Genomic DNA, 18366 nt, shown 5'->3' with positions numbered 1-18366 from the left:
CTGTTTGCCTCAGAGAGTCCCAAGGGGGGGGAAAGATTGCACTTGGAACAAGAAGGGAAAAAGTGCAATTTATAACAAAAGAAAGATGTCCAAAAAGCCTCCTGAAATGCAGCTGGAGCGCTCTGACTTCCTGTATGGGGAACATTTCTGGTCTTGTGTGGGTGTAAAGCAGTGATGCATCAGTGACACAGCAGACCACCCCCACCACTAACCAGAAACTGACGGAGACAAAAGATGCCACAATGAGTGGACGACCAATTGCACATAATGAAATTTCTACAAAGAGGAAAATACCTTTAAATAACAAGCTGCACAGAAAAGATGTAAACTCCCAACCAGCAAGCAGGAAAACTAAGAACGAAGAGTTTAGAAAGAGAAAAAAACAAACAGAAAAAAACATCAACATGCATATTGCCAATGACAAAGCATGACAAACCAGCGGCACACCACAAGGATACTGCACACAGCACCAGACAGTGTAAAAAACAGCAAAGGGAGCTTGCAGACATATGGGATACAACTTATGGGAAACACCACATCAAAGTGGACTGAGTGGGATGGCAGAAGGAGCGCATGCACAGCCTTACATCACAGACAGTGATGTTTACTCTGCTGAAGTGTACAGGAAGCTGTGATCTACAAAAAAACCAATTCCAATTTAGTGGTCAGTTTTTTCCAAAGCAAACAATTATAGCTCAGATAAGACTATGAACTATCACTGACTAAACACCAATTCTTTTAGGACATGTACTAAATCATGTACTGGAATAGCTGCAATGCAGAATAAATGTGCATGCCATATTTGTCATCCAAGTTTTTAGCTGTTTTTATAAGGATGTCAAGGTTTCGTGACGTATTTCTGAACAGCATGAATTTGGCAAGCTCTGTGGGAAAAAATGACCCTGTGTGTCTTTGTTAAAACAAACATCCATTTTTATCACTCGTCTTGGACAGACAAACCCCCCTGAGGGAAACCTTCTGGTCCCTCGGCAACAGACCCACGATGCACTGCTCCCACCCCAGGCGGCCTCACCGCCCCACAACATGACTAATATGCATACTGTACATTTGCAGAGCTGTAATAATGATGGATGAACTGCAGGCTCATGAGTAGAAAGCAACCTCAGCTGGGATAGCATAAATGTCACCAACACGCTGTCTAAATATGTGAATACTGTATGCAGGAAATGCGTAGGTGTGCTGCCTGTTTATGAAGCCTGTGTTTGTATCATAATAATACATAGTTCAGACTGTAAAAAACAGAAAGACAGTTAGACCTCTAGCTTGTTAACATTCACATATCTTCACTTCAAAAATATCACTGCAACACAGCTAGCTTTTTGTTTTGTTTCTACTCATGGTGGCTCACGACATGTTTAAAACTTTTATTGTATGAATTTTTAGCCACTTGGGGGCAGCAGAACAAGTTGTAAACACAACATTGGCACAGAATCATCTGTTTTGGTATTTTTAGTTGCTAAATGTTCATGTATGCTCGTTAGCTAGTTGCTAACTTTGGCTGTCTGTCGTCTGGTGGGCAGGCAGTGTGCAGTGGATTCATCAGAGCTTTTTTTGCAAAGAGCTGCCTGCTGTTACTGATAAAAGTTAGTGAGCCCAAACAGTAAAGTTGTGGTCCATAAAACCAAAACAATAACATAAAAGGCACTAAAATGCTCAGTAGAGCTGAGGGGAACAGGATCAGGTGATAACGAACTGTGGGTCTATCATTATGACTGACCCCTTTCATGTTACACGTAGGAATTTGATCCAAATTCAACCTCTGCTGCTTTAAGTCACTTCATAGTCTTACAGTCTTGATTTTAAAAAAACAACGGAATATATGAACATCACAGAAATAACCCACAAAATTATGTGCCATGATATTTTTGTCAAATATTTTTTTGGACAGGCTGGGGCTGGAGAGAGGTTTTCATCAATCTGACAGAAACAGTTTGTCTGGATTTTTGGCTCACTCACCAGCCCTCGACAAGAGGCTGCAGTTTCACAGCTGGACACAGGACGCTGAAAACTGAATCAGCAGAAAGCTGTTTGTATGTTGTAATTTGAGAGCTTAAAGCAGCACTGAAGCCATCTCAAGTTTGCATTATCAGATTTACTTGCAATAAAATAAATTCTAATACGTCTGCACACAAACCCTCTACTGGTCTTACTCAGTTCACCTTTAGGATACAGTGTCTGTGAGTGGTCTTGCCTGAGCAACCAAAATGACTTTATACTCATGCTGAGGCAACACATGTTTGGGAAACTTTGCATTTTGGTTTGCTCCCTTTCAAACTGAGTTGTAAATGCTGTTTGTTGTGGTGGTGGGGGGGATCTAAAGAGCTTCTGGGTAAAACTGACAGTTGAAGAATGATAGCCTTGGATGTGGCTGGTGTTTGATACTGGTTTAATGATCTAATTTTCTACTCATTTGAGAACCTAAATGAAGGGAAAAAAAGAAAACTAAAGCAGCTGTAGTCATTGAAGTCATGTAAATTGTCCTCTTTTCATCGAGCAGTATGTCTTTAAGTTTTTTTTACCAGTTACACATATTTATGGGCTTTGTGGTTCTCTAAAAGCCTTCACCAGTAGTTGTGTAGTACAGGTATGTGTGCCATGATCATACCTTAAAAAACAAAAGCCCAGGCAATGCAAATTGTTTGTGCTCACAAGAAATAAAAGGATATCATATAAAGTTGCTAGTGTAAGCAGCACCACATCCTCCCATGTTATTTTCTTTTAAGACCTTCCAGTCCATCTGTACGGTGCAACACCCCACCTCCCCTCCTTCTTTCTGCACACCGGCCGCCCCACAATCACTGGAGGGTATGAGCCCCTCAACCTGCCTCGTGAGAAATGGAGGACGCCTACACACACTTCCAGTCCCTTGGCTCTAACACACCCGCAACCCCCTCAGAAAGAAACAGAAACAGCTGAACACAATTAAGGCTGACTGGCTTTAAAAGCTGCTCGTTTCCCTAAATACGATAAAGCTGGAAGGAAGGGGGGAAAGGAGGGATAACAGCGACAGAGAAGCATCAATCTGGGTGATTTCTATTGTTTTTACAGTTCTGGCAAAAGTTTTATCAACTTTACTGATTAATTTTGACATTATCAGAGTGGATTAAAAAAAGTCTTAAAATAACTATTTAAGGATAATTTCCCATACATGAGCGATAACAAATCGGAGGCTATGCTTTTGACAAGTTTGACAAACATCAATGTATCTAATAGATGCTAATTCTGAAGGCAGCTGAAGCAAACAGACAAAGTGAAGAAATTTGAATTAGTCTCAGTTTTCCATTGTGTGGAATATTCTTATCTTATAAAAGCATTCTTCTTTGTCCTCCTGTCTCACTGCACTGTATCACCAATTCCAGTATCTTTTTGTTGGAGTGAGGAGAACACAAACCACAGAAAAAGAGTGGTGCCTAAAAAGAACCTGATGGAGGCCAACACCTGCTGAAAATAATAACAATATAGTATAGTAATAGTATAGTATTATAAAATTATAATCCTTTATTTAAGTAACACAATCTTAGTAAGTCCTGCATTTAAAATTGTATTTAAAGACCCCGAAAACTTGGGCTCAAACTATTAGTCTACAATTTAAAATACTGAAGTTAAAATTTGAAATAAAATAAAACATTTTAGATTATATTTATTGAGAGTTTAACAGTGGAAAACTCAGATAATCTGCTTTGTGTGGCAAAATAAGCACAAATTGTCATTGCATTTCGGTTAAGATGCTGCAACTCTGATTGCACTGACAGACATAATATCATAATTTTCCAATAGAGTCCCGCCCTCTTCAAATCAACATGAAGAGTAGGTAAAAACAAACAATCACACCAGCAAACAGAAATCTCTTGTGAAATAACTGAAACTGTTTTAACTTTGGCAGAAAAATGTGGGTGTTTAAAATAAGAGTACAGGAGTAATTTGCAGAATTTTATCATTATTATTGATAAGTAAATATAACCCCTTTTTTAAATGCAGCTGGTTGACTAAGCTTATTTGAATTCATATTTATATTAACGTTAATGCTTCTGGGGAGATAACTCTTTAACAATACACCATACTTTTTGATATGTTTTGTATGTCAAATCTTAATCTCAGAAATAACTAGTAAATTGTCAAATAAATGTAGTGGAGTGAAAATAAAATGGCATAAAGTGGCATAAAATGGAAATACTCAAGTACAAGTGTCTTAATAGTGGACTTGAGTAAATTGTGTGCCTCTGTATTACATGTGTGAAAATGACATATTTCTTTACATTTTCTGTCTGAATTCCTCCTAAAAGTCTGGTGTAATAAACACAACATTTCCTCCACTAGTTGTCCTGCAGGAGTGGCTGTGCTCTCTGACTGAAGATGAGATGCAGCTGCCTGTCAGCTCTGTGTGAGTGGGTGGGAGGGAAAGAAGGAGGGAATGAGGGGGGAGCCCAGATGGAGGTTGAGCCATACAGGATGCTGAATTGCAGCACCACTTAGTGCTCTTAATTGAAGCTATATGTCTCAAATAAAAGTGTAAGGGAGCATTAAAGAAGCAGTGATCTATAGAGGGGCATGTGACTGATGGTCATATTAGAGAAAACAGCTCAGTCAAAAAGTATGAGTGATGAATTATGAATCAGCCACATTCAGACCGACCACCAGAGAATGAGTCAGACGCTGCTATTTTTAAATATCAAAAACAACATACATACAAGTATAACCACGTGATAAGATGTCTGAGTAAATTCCTTTTTAAACTTTATCCAGATGTAAACAACTTCACACTAGTTTACAGAGCACGGTTGTTGAACAGCTGTGTGTTGAGCCAACGGAGGATAAATCACAAGAGGACAGAATGGGATCAGTGTGTTTCAAAAGTTGTTGCGGAGCTCAAACTGTTACACATCGCCACTCCGAAGCACATGTGAGCTGAATCAAACTTCTGGCATGTTTTCTGCATGGTCATAATGTGAAGCACATTTCCTCGGCTGGCATGCGGTGAGGCCGGAGAGCCAGGAAACAGCTGATGACGAAGGATTAGGTCTGGGCCAGGGGAATGGAGCCGACTGGGCCTTGCTGCATCAGGGCCGGGGGAGAACAGCTCTGCTGCAGCACATACCAGCAGACTGACGCACAGAGAGAAAAATCCCCACCAGCCAGGAGACAAATGAATTTTCACTGTCTTTGACAAATCCCCCTGTAAAGATTGTCAGGGTGTGTTTTTAAGGTGCTGTGAAATGTTCTGCAAGAGATATCCTGCTGGCGGTAAAACTATGAAATGAATGCAATAGTCTACCATTGATGGTAAAAATATGACATGCATGCAATTTTCCAACAGCTCATCTGCAATAATAGTACTAGATAATGCCTGTACCAAAATATCACAGAGCCATCTCCAAACAAGATGGACAGAGGAGATCGAAAACTTAAAAAAAAAAAAAAAAAAAAAAAAAAAAAAAACTCAACTCTAATTGTAGAGTAGTTACCACAAAACACATGCCAACATTGTTTAGATCACAACTGATACTGATGCTAATTCAGCTCTGATATCCAAAAGGTCATCAGGATACGGAAGATGGATGTGCAGTTAACCAACCCCACAACTAAACACCACAGCAACCGTACATGGTAGGGAAGTGGGAGCGCTTTCAGGTGCAAAACATATGGCAGATTAGAGTGAAAAATCATGCATGCCACATTTGTCTTAGCCATGAAATAGCTTGTATTGCTGTAATGTAACTCATTCCAGGTACTAAAACCTTCTCCTGTGATAAATGCAAAGAGATGTTTCAACTGTTTATGTCTACGTTCCTCAGACTAGACCGAGTCACTGGTTTATGAGAGATTTACATTTACAAAAGGGTGACCAAGGCATGACGCTATAAATCGCTGTTACATGAGCTTGTATGTATTGCCACTAACTGGATCCATCCACAGTTAAAGAGGATGCTGGTGACAGTGACTGATGCCAGGTCTGATATCACTGCACAGCCATGGCTTTTCAGTGGGTTGAGATATGCAGAGAAGATTGATTCTGTTAGGGCCATTCACAGGGGAGGAGAGAGACTGATGGTTTAGCGGTGAGGACCGCCGGTTCACTCAGGGTGACTGAGGAGGGCTGTATAAACAAGCCCTTTAGCAGTGAAGCAAAAAGTGGAGAGCATACAAACAGTTTGTGCTATAGAGCCCAGTGTGTGTGTGTGTGTGTGTGTGTGTGTGTGTGTGTGTGTGTGTGTGTGTGTGTGTGTGTGTGTGTGTGTGTGTGTGTGTGTGTGTGTGTGTGTGTGTGTGTGTGTGTGTGTGTGTGTGTGTGTGTGTGTGTGTGTGTGTGTGTGTGTGTGTGTGTGTGTGGACACCCCGGGATACCTTGTTGGATGTATTGTCTTAGCGAGAGAATAAACATTGTTAAAATTTCACCATGTATAGAGTGAAAAGGTGTCCATGGACAGAGAAGCAAATCGTCACCATGTTGATGTTTGAACAGGTTGCTCACACTCTTTCACATTGTAATCCCCGGTGTGTACACACACATGTGGATAGCAAATTCCACCAACACAGACTCATTACCACCTCAACACTGACGACTAGCAACGGTTTCCCACAACAAAAGTTCCAGCTAAAGTGGTCAAACCAGACATTTATGTGACACCTATTTATATTTGCTCATCTTAACAATTTAGTCCAGTGTTGTAAGGATGAGGTGTGTCTGCTCTGTGACAGACAGCTGTGAAATGTAATCTGTCACAGAGGGCTTCCCATGCAGGCTAAGTGAATTTTCACCATTTTGTACAGTACATCTTGACTCCTGCCAACAGCTGCCAAGCAGCCGTGACTAAAAGTAAAATCCCTGACAGTGAGGGAGAAGTAAGACCTCTTACCTTCGGAGTGATCCTAGAAACACAGACAGGTCTTCCCTCTGCTTCCTCTCTGTCCAGCAGTTGGTGTCCTCCTTCTGAAGTCAGAGGAGAGATTTCCAGCGGCTTCTCTCTACAGGGACTGCTGCCTCAGATGTACAGATGCCTCAGATGTTCAGAGTCAAAGGGCTGCGAGGTTAATCTCTGCTGTCCCGGGAGTCCGCTGGAGGAGGCACTGCTCTGAGCCCGGCTGTTTGTTTAGTCAAATCACAGCACCATGGGGGTATCCTCTCCTCTCTCACACTCTGGAAAAGCTCCCAAAGAGTGCTATAAGTTTTTTTCTTTTTAAGTGTCCTCAATGGGAAGACATACAAGCTCCTTCCCTGACAGACTCACACAGAGGAGACTGTCGGTGGTCCGGCCCTGATGAAGCTAGAGTAAGAGTGAGCAGGGAGGGAGAAGAGGGAGGGAACTATGAAGGGGGAGTTGAGCAAAAACGAAGAGAGGGATTTTTCAAAAAAAAAAGGAGTGAAGTGGGGAAAAGCAGAGGGAGAAAACTTCAAAATACAGATCGAGTTCTGCTTGTTGTTGTTAGGTAGCAGCTCAGAGGTCCCAAGCTGGAGTAATTTGTTTATGAATGGAGCAGCAAGCAACTGGAGGTGAACAGAGACAGTCTCTATTGGCAACAGCAATCTGGACCGCATCTAACCCTCCATAAAACAACAAACACAATAAAAAGGAAGAGAAAGAGTGAGAGAGTGAGAGGTCCAGGGGAGAGAAAAAAGGTTTTGGCAGAGCTCACAGCAGCCTGCTTTGGAAACAAACATGGAAGTCTCAGTTTCTCAGGAAAATAACTTCACATCTAGAATCAGGTGTAAAAGAGAAAATGAACTTAAAGTTTGAGTGAACCTGTTTTTCTCACATGTTGCATCTTTTTTTCTGTCTTTTCTTTTCTTTTTCAGCACAAATAAAGTAAGTGTCTTCTTTCTTTTGTTCCTGTTTCTCTCTTTCAAACACATGCCGTGCAAATCTGTTTTCTGTATTGGCCCTCATCCTAACTTCTTCCTTTCCCAGGATATGACTGGATGGCTTGAGATTCATAACACAAATCCGCAGCTGACGAAGGCCTTTTTCTCTCTAACAAGGGGACTCCGGGGCATTGAGAAAGGGGAGCGGGGTGCAGACAGAGGGGAGGAGGGAACAGGGGCTAAATTGGACTGTAACCATGCTCTCCTCTAATTGTGAGGGCAAATCTAAAGGCCCTGCTAGCATTAATTAGAGAGCCAGTGAAGCCTCGGTAATTAGATAGGAGGGGAGCAACACCACACAGGACAGTCCCACCTTATGTAATTAACACCTCTTTGCAATAAATCCACCAATTTAACTCCATGGATCAACTCTTATATATTTTTAGTGTTTGCAAAGTCCATTAAAATGTTGCCACAAGACATAATAGGTAATAATCCAGCAGTAGTAGACATTTCATTCATGGATGCAAATACTCCACCACACACAATCTCTTATCAGCTGGAGATAAGACACAAACTGTCTAAACATCCTGCAGCAACCCAAAGCTCCAACAGGACACTGCTTAGAAATATCTGATATTTCAAGAATGATAAGATAGAAAAGCATTTTTATCAACGTTTATCATTTCAGCATGGCTCAATGTTGTTGCATTGGCAAAGTATTACGAAGTGCTGGTGAAAGAGAAAACAAGGGGGTGTGTTTTGCTTTATATTTGGCAGCTGTCCTTGTTTATTCATACCGCTTGACAGAGTGGCAAACCACTTAACAAACTGGACTCCAAATCATTATGCTGCAACAATACCCGGTCTATTCAGCCTATCTGAACAACTACAAGAGTGTTTTTTTCCGTCATAGCTGATTTGGATTGTTGCCATAGCTGGAGTGCAGCTAGTGCAACTACTATGTTTTCTGCTCCACTATTTGTGTTTTGCTCTTTTTAGATATAACTGGAAGTTATCGCTCAGTGTCTTACAGTCAAAAGACGCATTGGGAACAAGATGCAGGAAACACCGGGGCTTAGGCCTGGACCTTCAGTTGAACCCAACTCACCACTGATAGATGAAGATGGATGAAGTGTTTGATCTGGAGTCAGAGCTATTACAAATTATACTGATAAAGGATATGAGTCAGATGCTCCTCAAGACTTCCAAACCTGAAACTGAGCCACAAAAACATAGCAAAAAAAAAACACCAAACAAACAATAACTATATTAATCATCATAATTTGTTTAAATAAACTGTCAAAACAGTCAATGTTTAAAGGATCACTTCTTCTGTTCTGTTCATACTGGCCCTGAGGATCCCTTCATAATGCACTTACAATATAAGTTAAATTTTAAAATGTTTTACTAAGAAGAATGTAGCTTAAATTGAAAGAACATTTGAAGGGGATGGACTGGAGTAATTATTACAGCAAGGAAAACCTGTTTCAGTGTTCATTTCCACACCTGACTGTTGTTTTAAGACATGAAAAACTGTGAATTTGTCCTTTAAAAATCAATGCTGCAACAAATCAACCAAAGACATTCAAGCAAGACTAGACATACAAAATCAAGAACATCATAAAATAGATATCAAAATGAAAGGATGAAAATGGAAAGAAGAGCATTATGAAGTCATTAAAATTTACCAAATATATTAAAACTTCTATTTAAAATGCAAAAGGACCTACATAATATGACAAAACCGAAATCAACTGTCCTGGTGGCCTGTAGGAGTTAAGACACTGACCATGTTTGTTGCATGTCATCACTCCTCTCTATCTTCCTTCATTTCCTGTAAGCTCTCTCTTCTGCCCTCTCCAATAAAGGCAAAAAATGTCCCAATCTGTTCTACTTCCCTACTCCCTAAAAGTAGAGACTGGTCATGAAATAAAGTGTTTTATACATCCATATTCGGGAAACATAAGATTTCAAATATTTTATCTCCTTTATGATACATTTTGTACATCTTAAACAGTAACCTGATGCAGTCCTGGGTGATGAAATATTGCTCCGCTGCTGCTGTCATTACTTAAATCAAAATGTGTAACCTGTTTTATAAATTAGGAGATCCTGAACTCAGGACATAGTGGGTGCACATACCACCTCCCACTCTTCATTCAATTAAACAACTGAATTTGGAATGGAGAAAAAAGAGCCAGTTTAACAACCAGGACTGCTGAGATGCAGTGAGTTACACAATCACAACTTTTTGTCTATGAGCACATCATGATGGCAAAGAAGGCAGATTCCTGCTTGTTTATCAGTATCAAAATGACATGAAGTTATCCACCTTTCAATTTCTAAGTGTCTCATTGCAGCATAATCTTCAGTACAGAAATGTTACAGGGGTCTACCACCTAATAATTACTGTTTGCAGGCTTTTTGTGGACTGTATTTGTAAGAGGAAACATGACTGTGGAAGATGAAAGCCCTGGATGTGTCTGGGCACCTAGAGCAGCCCTCTTTCTAACACATGTGAGCTTTTAGATTTGGTGAAAAGAGAATACAAACCTCTTATTAGTTCCCCCTCGGTGAACTTGAACGTCTCGCCAGCTAGAAGGAGACCAGTGGGAACACTGTTTACGCTGCACTGTTTAAACTGAATCACTATACATGGATTGTTCCCTACAGCAACCCCTCATTTAGACAGATATTACAGATTTATAACGTCTGAAAAAAGCTAAGGGGTTCATTTTGGCACAAAGCAGCAGAGAAGTGCTTTAAACGTAAACTATGTATATCTTTCCTGGCGTTTGAATGTTTAAGGACATTTTAGTGCCAGTTTTAGGATTATGACCAGACAGTTTGTGCAGAACAGTTTGTATATTAAAGTATGCTGTAATACATACTGTAAGTGCTGACTCCATGTTTTAGCCAAGTTGTTAGGTTGCTATGATCCCATGTATATCCAACTTTTGTGTGATGTACTTTTGTTGCACTTGCCTTAATGTTCAGGCCTGCAGCACTTTCACCTCCATTAACATGAGCCCACTTCATGCTAGCAACTGACAGCTGTTAAAGCTGATAATGATGTTATGACCAAGACACTAACATGAATATTTTATGAATGTTTGGCAGATTTAGATCTAGATGAGCTTGCAGTATGGTCTACTGAGCTTGACAAGTGGAATATACAGTCTATTACATGATATTCTCAGTACATCAGCTTATTGTGGAAAAGGTGTCAGGCCAACAGCAGATATGATGAAGAATACACTTTGTGATTATTATTGAAAAGTTTGGAAACAGCTGATTTGTGTCTGAAGGAAGAAAGTTACCTGCCAGTACTTAATTTGTTGCTGCCCTCAAGTGGTCAATGTGAGCAGGAACCAATTTGGACAAAACACTTACCTGCCTCTATACTTTAAACTTAATCAGTTTCCACATATTTGTTAAAGATTAAACATTAAAGATAGCATTTACTGTAAGTGGAAATCATCAATAATATTTTGCCTATACTGCATCTGTTTCCCCTGTTTTTTTCAGCCCACTGTCACACAATAAATACAGTCTTCTTAACTTTAAACAATTATCATAAGAAAAGTCATAGCAAAATCACCAGTATCTTACTGAAAATATCCTGTTTAGATCATGAATAGGGGAAGTCAGCTGTATTGTCCTTGTTAAAGATAACACAGTCAATGGGACACCTTTCCCATAACACCCCCTCTTGGAGGCTACACAGTACTGTAGATACATAGATAGTCTTTATTGTCTCAATGGAGCCTCTGCTATTCCACACAGAAACATGCAGATATTCACACAACATATCAATATGCACAATACATGTATATAATATTCATCCCCCTATGCCAACCCCCATCTTCCCACACACACGCACACACACACACACGCACGCACACACACAAGCCTAGATTTATACAACCATGTCAAAAGCCAACCCAATTGATGAATAGGTACATTTAGCCTATAAACTGTTCCCTAATCGCAATTTTTAGGTATTTCATGTTAGTACTTTCATGTTACTACGTTTTACATATAAAACATATCTTATAAAATGTGTTGTTAAAGATTAAACTACCTAACAGTATCACCTAAAATTAGCTCCACCTCAACTAAGCACAACATACAAATTCAGCTCACAAAGTAATTATCAGTAGGGTAATAATAATTATAAACACAATATAAGCAACAATTACTGCAGATGCTGTTCTGCTCAATACTTTTATCTGTTGTAATTCAACTTAGGTAAGATTTGTAATATTTTTCATTGCCACTTTTACTTAAAGCATCTGAATACTTTTTGGATCACTGTGCCAACTCACATTTTCATTTACAGTCTCTGTGCGGGAAATCACATGAGCTCAACACATGTGCACAAGCGCGTGCACACACAGGCTTCTTTTATACATGGCCTTATCAAAATGATTAAGGACGGACTGGGTAAATTAGGGTCAATGCACTCATGTCGCCAAAACGAGCAGGCAGGTGGGTCTCAGGTAAAGTGTGACGTCACGATGATACTTTTGAACTCCTTGGCAGTAAATCTATAAAGGTGTGTAGTCTTGCTCCTCTAAGCCTGAACCTTAGACTGGAGTGAAAACAGACGGACACCTGCGCCAGACCCTGCTGGGAATAAACCACGGAGGCCTAACATGCGCCAGCTGGTTTGATTCACCGAGGTTCACCTGAGAGTCACCCTACCTGTCAGACACCGGTATGTACCCCAACTCACAGCCGGCCAGACACCCGGCTCAGACACTGTCACTGAACAGTCAGTACATCCCGCCTACCTATGATTTCCACGGTTATCATCACGTCGACCCGTCGACAAGTGCCTGGAACAGCGTTTACGCTCCCCGGGAGGAGTATCCGTACAGCTTCCCGGGGTCAAGCCCCAGCGCCGGGCAGGTTAGTTTCACCTCCGCGGACCTGAGCGGCACGCCCACCGCCGCTGGAGGGGGGTCGTTCACACCCTACAACTTTATCTCCGGCCAGGACCCCTTCTGCTCCAAGAGAAGAACACATGAATCCATCAGACCGTCCGTTTCAGGTAGGACTTCTTTACTGTTAAACATTGTACTATACTGGACGTAGAGGTCAGACTTATTATAGGATGTATGCAATGAAATACTTGCATAAATCCTTGCAATACTGCATTATAAATAATCCTATTACCATATCATTAGAAATGTAAACACTTGATTAGACCATGAGTTTTACTGTTTTTTGACACAGACAAACCCAGTGTCACAAATTGTTCAGGTCTATCTTGGATTAATCAGACAAATTAACAAGTGAAACTAACAAGAAACATTGTCATATAGTCTATTTACGATTAAGGAGGCTCAAACTAACATCATTTTTTGTTATTAATTATTACACTCCTCTATGCTGTCACATGACAAACTACACTGCAGCAGTGGGTGTGCAGATGACAAAACACAGTTTCATAGACTGCGACAATTTCAACATGTAGACACAGTTAAGTCAGACTGACTGCACACACACATTCATCAATGCTTTCGCCTCTCCCTTCCGCCAGCAAGGTGTAAGATGTCAATGCAAAGCTAACAATGGAGGCCGTGGAGTCTGCAGAAGTGGCGCTCCCCACCCTCTCTGTCCACTGGGTGGGTGCAAAAGGGTGACAAACTGGCTAGATAACACTGGCAATGCAGGAAGTATGCAGAAGTCAAACCAAATCTGAAGGCAAATTCTTAGGCCTCGCAGAATTGTGTGTGTGTGTGTGTGTGTGTGTGTGTGAGTGTGTGAGTGTGTGTGTGTGTGTGTGTGTGTGTGTGTTTGTGTGTGTGTGTGTGTGTGTGTGTGTGTGTGTGTGTGTGTGTGTGTGTGTGTGTGTGTGTGTGTGTGTGTGTGTGTGTGTGTGTGTGTGTCTTTTGCTCGGCCATGATCGATGCTGTCACTTGGTCAAGATTTCAGATCAATAACTCTGACTCACTCTTCCCTGGGAGTGTGTATGTGAACATGTGTGTCCATGAATGTGTCCTGCCTATGTAAACACCTATGTAAACACCACTCACGCCGATAAGGAGAACCACTGAAGCAATGCAGTGGGGAGTCTTTACTTATAGTTAGTATGATTAATAGAGTTGATGAGGCTTTAAGTGGCGCCTGAACTTGAACATGGCACCAGGCATCTTCAAATTAGTCATCTGTCAGGTCGCGACTTGCCCTGCACATGACTCACTGACACTACAATCACTCCTGTTAGCAGTACTGGTAGGGATGAAGACCTAACAAATACAAAGGAATAGTTGACATATCTACTTAAATTCCCTTAGTCAGTCAGTAATTTAAGTTTCACTAATTCACGCTTGTTTTGTGTGATTCAGCAGGGAAGACTCGCACCAAGGACAAGTACAGAGTAGTGTACACTGACCAGCAGCGCATGGAGCTGGAGAAGGAGTTTCAGTGCAACCGCTACATCACAATGAGGCGAAAGACTGAGCTGTCCGTGACGCTGAGCCTCTCCGAGAGACAGGTGAGAGGGCTGGAGCAAATGAGTTAAAGGCATAACGGTAAGAGGTAGAGACGAGGGAGAAAGCACAGAAAGGATGAGAAGCAGGTGAAAAGATAATATGGTAATATTGTGCATTTTTCTTATTGTCGACAATAAATTGATCCCATTACAGGTATTGTTTTAGCCAGATAAAGCTTAATCTTTTGTGCCATAAACCGTTAAAATTATTACAATGAACATGGTCAGTGTAGTTCACTGTAGGTCACCCCACGTACATGTTCCCATTGACATTAATACACACTCGAACACCAAGTGTGTATTAATCCACAGCTAGAAATAGACCTATTTACTCCTGTCTGCTAATGTTGGCTAATAACTTCTGTTTTAGGTCATTTTGTACATCTTTCCTATTTCAACACTCATGTTGAGATAACTACAACACAGCAGCTTTTCAGACTTCTTCAGTAATCCCATATAGAGGAAAAAACCTGTTTTAGAAAGAAACAGCAGCAACTTTAGTAGAACATGATGCAAAGCTGCCAAAAAGCCCCAATTTTGCATTAATGGTAAAACCCTCACTCTTGTTCTCGTGATGCTATTATTGTTGTTCCTGTTTTTACTGCTTTAAAATAAACAGCAGCATTGCAGTAGACCAAACCAAACCAAACCAAAGCTGCCAAACAAAACATTTTGTTGAAATTGGGTTAATGGTGAAAGTGTCACTCTTGTTCTCATGATGCTATTATTGTCGTGACTGTTTTCAGCCCCCACCCATCTTGCTCATTCGAGCCACAGCTTAGGGTGACCTGTTGCTGCAACTAAAATGATTCTTGAAAATTAGGAAATAACTACACTTCGGCAGAAGTATGAGGCCAGATTAGTCAGTATTTTCTTTTTTTCTGGATGTTTTTTTAACTCACAATAAGATTTTTTACATAAAAAAATATATTTTCAATGTTGATGTCTCATGTGTCTCGCATCTGTGCCTCAGGTGAAGATCTGGTTTCAGAACAGACGTGCCAAAGAGAGGAAGATAAACAGGAAGAAGCTGCAGCATTCCCAGCAGGCCTCTACTACCACGCCTACCCCACCCGTGTTGGGAGGACCTACTGACACCCACATCACAGCCAGCCCAAGCAGGAACATTTTGTCTGATACAATATCAGAGAAATACTAGGTGGATCCTGTACTGTATGAAAGACTGATGCAGCATGGGAAATGTACATAGTGTTTTTTCTGTTTCGTTTTTATAAGTTCACCATAGAATGAATGAAGATGATTCACATCAATGTGATGCTGTAATGATGCACCCCCTGCCTGCCTTTTACAATGACAAGCACTACATGTCTCTTGCACTGATTGCCTGAAATGGGCAATGTATCTGTATTTTTTTTTTAAAGCCACAAAAGCAATTTTGGAATTTCCTCTTTCTCTAACAGTTTTTGCCCGCATCTCACTGATAGCGTGATACAACACGTGAACTATTAGTTGACACATTCTAATCTATGCCACATCTGCGAGAAAAAGGAAGTGTGTCCTTCTGTTTTTCTCTGCATGTCAAAGGTCCAAATCATACTTGAGCATAAAAATAGAAAAGAATAATGCAGATTATTAAACTAAAATGGTCCTGACACTTTCTTTTAGGAACATAAAATGATGCTAATTCATCATTTTACATCACCCTTTGGATTTACAGGAAACAGAACAGAAAGTGTGACGTTTGTTGCTGCTATGTTGAAAATTGATGCAGGATGTAGCATTGTAAAGCAAAAACATGTAAACTTTCAGTTGGGGAGAAAAAGGCAGCTGTACTGAACTGTATGTAGCATGATAGGAGGAGCGATGGTACAGAAATGCTAAAAATTAGCAAATACAGTAAAAGCAGTTGGATTTTGGTGTGAAAACACCAATGTTGTCATTTGTCATTTATTTTTTAGCAGATGTATACTATGACATGGAAAAATATTTGGTGAAAATAATTGTTTTTTTCTTTTTTTTTTCTTCTCGCTTTGGAGCCATAATGTGATGCTGTAATAGAAAAACACAGAACTGTTTAAAAATGACAGCAATAAGAAGAAGTATTAGGCCACATCCTGAAAAGAAGCTGCAGACTGAACCACATGACTCATAATCTACAGTCCTTATGGTGCTAAACACAGACGCCTAGCTTGATCCTTGCTTATCTTGTCTTATAATAATAACCTATGCATGTCCTAAATTTTAGAGTTTGTACAATACCTAATAGGACATTAATATCTTCTGGTTATTAGGTCACCTTAAAAAGAGGAACAATGCGTGGCAATGTGTGAAATCTAAATTTAGCTTTGTTTCAAAGTGCCACTAACCTTGTTCAACTCGTGTAATCGGTTGCAATCTGTCTGTTTCCCTGTTTTCACTTTCAATACTTGTTAAAATATTGCACTCATATTTTTCTATGTTAAAGTTGAAGTTTATGCTGGTCTTGTTGTTTGTAAAATAGGTTTTACTGAACGTTATATGACATCAACACAGCAGTTTATTGATTTGGTATGCAGTTTCTGTTCATTAGCACTGACCACAATCACCAATCTGATTAAACATTTCGGCAAAGAAAAGCTTGATAAGTTTATGCAGAAGAAATGTACCAATGGCATATATCTACCCACCTACAAACTTACTTAACTAATAAAGTAATTTAATAAAATTGCGTCCTGAGATGACTTCATTTTTAACCAATTGTTTTTATTTTTTTATTAAACAATAAATATGGGCCACACTAAGGCCCTTTGGTGGACACCCTGCTGAACTGCTGAAAATACTTATTCTACAATTTATTGACATATTCTATGAATATTAAACCAAAGCCAAAACATTCCTTCAATTAGAAATTGAATGGGCTGGAGCCCCTAGGTTTTTATAGTTATATAACTTTGGCATGGTAGAGTAGCATCACATGAACGGGTCATGACAGGAATAAAACCACCCGTCTTTTTATGGGTAAAAAATTAAAGTTTAATTGTGGTACAGTCTAACCTTTCAGAGCTCAAGTACAGCTCTTTGGATCTCTTGTATTACATACATATTAAACATATTTACACAGGCAAAAAGCAGAAAGACTGCTGAACATTTTGGTCCCCACACAATAAGTGTATTGAGCAAAGTAGAAATTGCTTTTTGATCAGATGATTAAAGGATATCAGATTGTTGGAGCAGCTTTATTATCCTGCCTCTATGCTGTCAATTATTTGCTCAGTAGGTTCTGTCAGTCGGAAGTTTAACTGTGTTTTAAGAAGTGGGTTCAACTGAAGGTGGTTGTTTTAGAGCACGAAAACGCTCATAAATGCTCATTTTATGGCACTGTGAATCAGCTGAATGGCCATCAACCTTTAACCCCAAAACTCTCATATCAAATCAATCATGTAACCTCTATCTTTGATTAAATTCATGGCAGGTAAACAGTAAAACTGCTTAGGCCAGATTTAAAACACAAAAGAGAAGAAAATATCACCAAAATTCACACTAGTTTGTAAAGCTCAACCGAAGTTAAAAAGCATTTTAATAAAGACATAAAATGTAATGAAGAATAACAGCAATACAAAAAAAAACAATACTGCATTGAACCAAACGAAAGCCAAGCTAAATTAAATTAAATTTGGCAAAACTGATGAAAGACAATTTCTAAAAAGTTTTTTTTTTTTTTTTTTAAATATATATATATCAATGGGTCATGTTTCAGATGGCCATGGTGTGTTGGAAAAAACAAGGGATCAAAGGTTTAGTCACACCCATGCCAAAAGGCAGTTGGCAGATTCAAGGGAACTGAGTTTTTTCCTGCATCTATTTACAGGTGTGGGAATATATAAAGTTATTTCTCCAAATATTCACCATGAGATTGAAGAAGTTAAAATTAAAAAAGCATGAGCAGGAGACAAGTATAGCCATTTAAAGGAGGAGAGTGTACTTGGTGCTACCCTCAGTGTTCATAATTTTCCTCTTGTGCAGTCAGGCTTACCCTCTTTTAGGTCTGAGTGCATGAGTTGCACAGTAAAAGGGTAATTTTTGCATCAACGTCTGTTTATAG

At 39.9% G+C, this 18366-nt stretch overlaps 2 protein-coding genes across 2 annotated transcripts in view; one reads left to right on the top strand and one right to left on the bottom strand.

The window, feature by feature from the left end:
* Nucleotides 1-7257, bottom strand: part of pdgfrb (platelet-derived growth factor receptor, beta polypeptide) — a 30447-nt gene extending 23190 nt beyond the window's left edge. Inside the window, exon 1 of the mRNA XM_062425908.1 lies at nt 6876-7257. The gene's annotated coding sequence lies outside the window, so the exon portion shown is untranslated. The remainder of the gene's footprint in view (nt 1-6875) is intronic.
* Nucleotides 7258-12544: 5287 nt separating this feature from the next.
* Nucleotides 12545-15483, top strand: cdx1a (caudal type homeobox 1a). The gene is made up of 3 exons (XM_062426097.1): nt 12545-12878; nt 14179-14327; nt 15298-15483. The coding sequence occupies exons 1-3, from the start codon at nt 12545-12547 to the stop codon at nt 15481-15483; spliced, it is 669 nt and encodes a 222-aa protein (XP_062282081.1).
* Nucleotides 15484-18366: the final 2883 nt, after the last annotated feature.

The sequence above is a fragment of the Scomber scombrus genome, chromosome 9, assembly GCF_963691925.1.
Source record: "Scomber scombrus chromosome 9, fScoSco1.1, whole genome shotgun sequence".
Taxonomy (NCBI): domain Eukaryota; kingdom Metazoa; phylum Chordata; class Actinopteri; order Scombriformes; family Scombridae; genus Scomber; species Scomber scombrus.
This window is presented reverse-complemented; position numbering and strand designations above follow the sequence as displayed.